Raw genomic sequence first — 6,789 nt, forward strand, 5'->3', positions numbered from 1 at the left:
CGAACAAAGAGACTTCAACTAATAAAGTAGCACATAATCCGTGATGTAATCCGCAGCCACACACTTATGCCACCTTGGCTCTACCCTATTAGTGAAATAAAAGATGACATATTTTTAAACTTAATTATTATCACATCAACAAACAAAAAAACAAAAGTAATTTACTACTCCCTCCATCCCAAAATAAGAGTCGCTGAAACTCATCATGCAACGGAGGGAGTACTATAGTTTAGCACGTTTCTCTTTCACAAGTATAGAAGTTGAATAATGCGCAGCAATCTGAAATCCTTCACTTACAAAGAAAGAGGGAAGACATAATACATGCTTGTTAGCTCACCCATACACAGATGAGTCAGTGATGAAGTGGATTGCCGAAAAGAACATACGGGGAATAATCATATCCATGTGTGGCATACTCAGCTCCACCCTTTCTCATCACTATCTTTGGTCACTATATTTGCTAGCACCACACCAAAAGTATGAAATTCCTCACGTTGAATACCTATAAACAAAAGGAGAAATAGGAGGTTATGTCAGCGACCAATCGAAATCATCGAAACTTCAGCACATCAGTACAATGTGTTGTAGATATTTGATTAATGGATGCAATCAACTTACGCATATTTCTTCATCTTCTGATTCAGGGGTGCAGGTCCTGGATGGATTCTGTGGTGCGCCTCTATGGTCAATGCAAGCTGCGGGGAAAGAAAAGTTGAGATGTGATATCTTCAGACCAAGAACTACAGTTACAGGTTCAGATTTGCTTCAAATCATTTAGGCGCAACCAAGAATACCGAGATTAAACGTTCGCTTGTAGCCCTTGATGAATCTCAGGATCTTCTCGTTGAAATCGAAGCCGGGGTTCCAGATCAGGGATCCATACCCGAAGACCGGCACCACCATCTTGTTGTTTGTTTCCCCTGCAGACAACAACAAACTGAGCACAAGAAGCCATTCCCCTTCCTCGAACAACAATGTCAACATCTCCCCCAAACCAAAAGCCCCAAAACAGTTCAACAAAATCCCCCCAAAAAGGTACGGGTAGGGGTAGGTGGATTCGGTTACCTAGCACACTAGAAAGAATGCCGCTGGTGGGTCGGCGGCGCGCTGGGAGGAGCATGATGGGGATTTGGCTCCTCTTACCTCACCCGTGTCTCCTCTCCTCCGTCTGCAGTCTTCTCTCGTTGGATGGATAGATAGGGGTTTCTGGTCGGAGAGGGGGGGAGAAGAAGACAGTGGCCTTCTCTCATCTCCTCCGCCATGGTCTCCTCTCCCCGGTTCACACCCACGCCCATCGGCTCCCTTGTGGCGCTTGTCCTTGCTGCCCGCGCCGCAGCCGCGGCCACGCCCTGCCAAGATGATACAACAATAAGAAGCCAGGGGGTGAATCATTATCCTTTAGCATGGACACCATGATGTTTCAGCGTCTTGTGATTGCATTGAACAGGAAAGAACCTTCTTAGCAAAGGTGCATCACTATTACCTTCGGCGGAGCGAATATTGCCACAGAACAACACTCATGGTGCAAGATAGAAATATTATTAAACGGTAAGCTAGTTCAAGTGATCATGAATAGCAAGGGAAACGGCGTGTTTTAGCACTGATATTATATAGTTGAAATCTCAGTGCACATCAGATATATATTTTCTAGCAATACCAAGCTTGATCTCGAATAGAACATATCCACATTACCCTCAGGATAACTAAACAACAATACCTGACTATGGGTCACCCAGTTGAATCCATCCATCTTGGCACCAAAATTGAAAGTTCCAAGTAGCTCCAGCTTGCCAAATAAAAACTGAATGATTATGATTTATGCACCTAGGTGATATCCCTCTGCAGATCATGATCGTTATACTGTACCTGTTGCCAACTTTGCTAGCCACATCATAGAAATTAACACCTAAAGGGTTGAAGCACAAAATATTCAGTACTTACTATGAGTAAAGGAAAATCATAAGAAATTATATCTATGGACTTGCAAAGACAATCAAGAGCAACGACTGATGTGAAAGCTTACACTGGGTGTATATACGACTCATCTTTTTCCACCAAATTGTCAGTGATAGCACAAACATTTCTAATTTGGAACTAACTGGACAGAAAAATAGGATGCAAATTTATGTCCTCTTGCATGAAACATATTGTTACAGCTGCAAAAATCATGTAATGGAATAGAAGCTACCATTAATCATGTTAGTGCAAGAGGCCACAAACATGCTACCTAGATACACCCTTTGGATCACCCTGGTAGCAGCCAAGCCCTCTGCCGTTCCGCCAGAAGGAGACGAGATTCTTAGATCTTTTATGCTTCTGAAAAAAACATAAAAGGTCGACAGATCAAACCATCATATATATGACCATTTCAGTTTCAATAACTTATTGATTCTCTTAAAATTAAATGATGTCTCGTCATCTTGTGTTTGCTTAAATATATAATTAATAGCCAGGGATTAGAGGCCGGGTGTATAAAAAAATTAAAGCTTGGCTCTTGCACAGTCATTACCAGTTGCATGGACAACAGTGGACAGAAAGCTAGATAAGCAGGATGCCGCTTTGCAAGCTTACTCGTGCATCAATGAACCGTTGAAGAAGTGAAATCTATCCACATACCCAGGTCGCAAGCTTACTCGTGCATCAATGAACCATTGAAGAAGTGAAATCTATCCACATACCTAGGTCGCAAGCTTACTCCTGCATCAATGAACCGTTGAAGAAGTGAAAACTATCCACATACCCAGGTCGCTTTGCAAGCTTATTCGTGCATCAATAAACCGTTGAAGAAATGAAATATATACACATACCAAGGTCTATGACAGGAGCCTAGAGAGGCCATCTAGTACTGTCACCAAGGGGAGATCACTTCTTGTCGAGATCGATTGAGCCTCTTCTCGAGCTCCCGGGTCCCGATGTGTCCTGTCTTCCTCAATCTCACTGCACCATTCCTCTCCCCTTGCGGCATCCTCTCTGTTGCATAAATCATATATTGCATTTGCAGCAATATAAATGCCATTCTCAGTACTCCACAGCTTATAGTGGTAAAATATCTAGCTGATTCTCTATGGTTCATTTACTTGAGAACTGCTGACAGAATTGAATACTGGAGAGTAGCTAAAATCGAAAGAAGAGAAGGAACAAGGATGTACACGCCTGCTGGAAAGTACCTAAAACTGAAAGAAGAAAAGGAGCAAGGATGTACGCACATGTTAGGCTCCCTCTTCCCCAAGCTCAAACATGCACCTTCTTCTCTCTACCTCTCCTCCTCCCTGAATCTTCCTCTTTCTCTCTTTTCTACCAGGGAAAACTAAAGCCCCGCCATGGCTTGGAGCTCAACCTGCCAGCCATGGAGACCCGCCTCTACCTGCAAGGAATTCATGCCGCCGCACCAGATCACTCCGTCTCACGCGCCCGTCCGCCGTCGCTCAGGTCCGGGGAGCTCCTGCCTAGGTCGCTGGATCCACCGATCCGGCCTTCATCGTCGTCACCGACGACCCCCGCCTGGATACCTCGCTCGGTGAGCCCCGCCTCGCCGCCCGCCTTCAGATCAACCAGATCCGTGGAGAAGGCCGGGGTGAGCTCCTCCATGGAACCGACAGCATCGGTTGTGGCCACGGCCAGATCCGTGGAGAACGACGACGGGAGGTCGGGGAGGAAGAAGAACGGTGACGGTGGAGGTCTCCCTTTGTCGATCTAGGAGGAGATCGATGGAGGTTGAGGGTTGGCTGCAGCGATGGAGAGGAGGGCGTCGATGGTGGCCATGGCCGAATCACGGAGGAGGGGCGGCGATGGTGACGTCTTGTAGAGGAGGACGGAGAGGGCAACAGCGTCGTCGTGAGGTGGAGAGCCAGATCGGGGATTGGGGTGCGGCGGCGGGTGCGGCTGGAGGCGGGGAGAGGAGGGGTAGCTAGGAGGCTGGAGGCGGGGAGGGACGGAGCCACGTTCGTGCGGGCAAGCGCATCGAGCGCATCGAGGGCACGAGGGATCGATCCCAGGGACGAAAAAAACGGAGGTGGGAGGATGACGAAAATAAACCAGCGAAAATAAACTGTCTCGGCTGAGCGGGAGGTGGGAGCAAGTACCAAAGAAGTACCAAAAAAGACTGGATGAGGTAGGACGAAAATAAAGCCCGGAACGCGACCTACCAAATCATCAATATTTAGGCCCCATTCGGCAATGCGCCGGCTTGTTGAAATCCGTGGATCTGCGGAGCATCGTTTCGCCCGCTCCAAGACTTCTCACTGCAGCTCCGTCCGCTCCCGGAGCGGAGCAGTGGAGCGGATGGACACCGAACAGGGCCTTACACTCAGAAAACCCATTCATCACAAGAAATTTCAAAAGCACTTAGTTAGAATTCAGTACCACTTGTCATTGACATATCAGAAGCACTTAGTTAAAATTCAGTACCACTTGTCATTGAAATTCAGAAGCACTAAAAATTCATATTCTGGCCAAGTGCTACTATTGATCTCGTTGCTAAACAATACAAGAAGATAATCACGGATGTGAAAAAAGGAAAGCATTGGAACCTCTCTAACTTGGAATGCATGCTGCCATCAGTACATATACATGATTGGGCTTTATGTGGAAACATGAGCAGAGAAGATACTTCAGTTATTTGAAATCGATGCGAGTCAAGGATATTTTTTAAAGTAGGATATGCCAAATAAATGAAAGGATGCTGCAGATATGCACTTTTATTAAGACTAAGACAAGCTGTCAGGCAGTACATTTAGAGCGTCGACCCTGCCCTGCCTGCCGGCATGGTTCGCCATCGCAGGCATCACTTTCCCGTCCAGCTCGCACTCACCGGCTGCCTCTCCCGCGACCCGCTACACAACTACGGGGCTCCTGCTTCCATGAAAACGCAATATAATTTATATTCACCAAGAAGCAACAGAAGTAAGATCACTACATTAAATCCTAGTATGATGAACCATTTATGCCGAGATACATACGGAGCAACACATAGGTTAAAGTTAAATCTAGCAATATAGTACACTTGGAACCGGGTAAACCATAGATTAAACAATGTGGTAGATAGTTGTTTACCTGAATGCTGACAGAAGTATACCAAGTAACAAAGCTAGTTACTGGCAAAGCTCAATGCCTCCAAACCAAAGTTTAACTCCTAATATGAAATGTCTCCGAATCAAGCTAGTTGTGGCCAAACTTTAGAACCTGAAAAAATGGAGTGGAAAACAAAATTAGGAAATGCAAGAGAAAGAAAGTAACATAGGATAAAATTACCTCATTGCTCCAAACATATACAGTACTGCTAAGAAATCTCCTTATTAGTCCTTTTTATAGAATTAGCCCATTGATGAGATAAAGATACTTATTATAGTTATTTCTTACAGCAATATCTGGAAGATTAGTATTACACCAAATGTTGCCAAGAAACATATACACCAGGAGAAATGGTTCTGTTTTAGAGAACTAACCGAACAAAGAGACTTCAACTAATAAAGTAGCACATAATCTGTGATGTAATCCATAGCCACACACTTATGCCACCTTGGCTCTACCCTATTAGTGAAATAAAAGATGACATATTTTTAAACTTAATTATTATCACATCAACAAATGTAATTTACTACTCCCTCCATCCCAAAATAAGAGTCGCTGAAACTCATCATGCAACGGAGGGAGTACTATAGTTTAGCACGTTTCCCTTTCACAAGTATAGCAGTTGAATAATGCGCAGCAATCTGAAATCCTTCACTTACAAAGAAAGAGGGAAGACATAATACAGGCTTGTTAGCTCACCCATACACAGATGAGTCAGTGATGAAGTGGATTGCCAAAAATAACATACGGGGAATAATCATATCCATGTGTGGCATACTCAGCTCCACCCTTTCTCATCACTATCTTTGGTCACTATATTTGCTAGCACCACACCAAAAGTATGAAATTCCTCACGTTGAATACCTATAAACAAAAGGAGAAATAGGAGGTTATGTCAGCGACCAATCGAAATCATCGAAACTTCAGCACATCAGTACAATGTGTTGTAGATATTTGATTAATGGATGCAATCAACTTACGCATATTTCTTCATCTTCGGATTTAGGGGTGCAGGTCCTGGATGGATTCTGTGGTGTGCCTCTATGGTCAATGCAAGCTGCGGGGAAAGAAAAGTTGAGATGTGATATCTTCAGACCAAGAACTACAGTTACAGGTTCAGATTTGCTTCAAATCATTTAGGCGCAACCAAGAATACCGAGATTAAACGTACGCTTGTAGCCCTTGATGAATCTCAGGATCTTCTCGTTGAAATCGAAGCCGGGGTTCCAGATCAGGGACCCATACCTGAAGACCCGCACCACCATCTTGTTGTTTGTTTCCCCTGCAGATAACAACAAACTGAGCGCACAAGAAGCCATTCCCCTTCCTTGAACAATAATGTAAACATCGCCCACAAGCCAAAAGCCCCAAAAACGTTCAACAAAATCCCCCAAAAAAGGTTCGGGTAGGGGTAGGTGGATTTGGTTACCTAGAACACCAGAAAGAATGCCGCTGGTCGGTCGGCGGCGCGCGGGGAGGAGCATGATGGGGATTTGGCTCCTCTTACCTCACCTGCGTCTCCTCTCCTCCGCCTGCAGTCTTCTCTCATCGGATGGATAGATAGGGGTTTCTGGTCGGAGAGGGGGGGAGAAGAAGACAGTGGCCTTCTCTCATCTCCCCCGCCATGGTCTCCTCTCCCCGGTTCACGCCCACGCCCATCGGCTCCCTTGCGGCGCTCGTCCTTGCTGCCCGCGCCGCAGCCGCGGCCACGCCCTGCTA

General features: G+C 45.5%; 1 protein-coding gene and 1 long non-coding RNA gene across 2 annotated transcripts; both read right to left on the reverse strand.

Moving 5' to 3' along the window:
• Window positions 1-313: 313 nt before the first annotated feature.
• Window positions 314-908, reverse strand: LOC119329206 (gamma-glutamylcyclotransferase 2-2-like). The gene is made up of 3 exons (XM_037602211.1): window positions 795-908; window positions 619-695; window positions 314-502 (listed from the first exon to the last, which is right to left on the reverse strand). The coding sequence occupies exons 1-3, from the start codon at window positions 901-903 to the stop codon at window positions 461-463; spliced, it is 228 nt and encodes a 75-aa protein (XP_037458108.1). The 5' UTR covers window positions 904-908; the 3' UTR covers window positions 314-460.
• Window positions 909-5,804: 4,896 nt separating this feature from the next.
• Window positions 5,805-6,331, reverse strand: LOC119330253. Its single transcript, XR_005159981.1, has 3 exons — window positions 6,242-6,331; window positions 6,051-6,127; window positions 5,805-5,934 (listed from the first exon to the last, which is right to left on the reverse strand). It is a non-coding gene; the product is annotated as an uncharacterized LOC119330253 (long non-coding RNA).
• Window positions 6,332-6,789: the final 458 nt, after the last annotated feature.

This window comes from Triticum dicoccoides, chromosome 7A (genome assembly GCF_002162155.2).
Source record: "Triticum dicoccoides isolate Atlit2015 ecotype Zavitan chromosome 7A, WEW_v2.0, whole genome shotgun sequence".
Taxonomy (NCBI): Eukaryota; Viridiplantae; Streptophyta; class Magnoliopsida; order Poales; family Poaceae; genus Triticum; species Triticum dicoccoides.

Bases quoted from the DNA above. Each gene is read 5' to 3' on its own strand.
- LOC119329206 (XM_037602211.1), bottom strand. From the start codon at position 903: ATGGTGGTGCCGGTCTTCGGGTATGGATCCCTGATCTGGAACCCCGGC. The intron at 696-794 runs GTATTCTTGGTT...CTTTCCCCGCAG, and splicing joins CAAGCGAACGTTTAATCTCG to CTTGCATTGACCATAGAGGC. The intron at 503-618 runs GTAAGTTGATTG...TTTTGTTTATAG, and splicing joins CAGAAGATGAAGAAATATGC to GTATTCAACGTGAGGAATTT.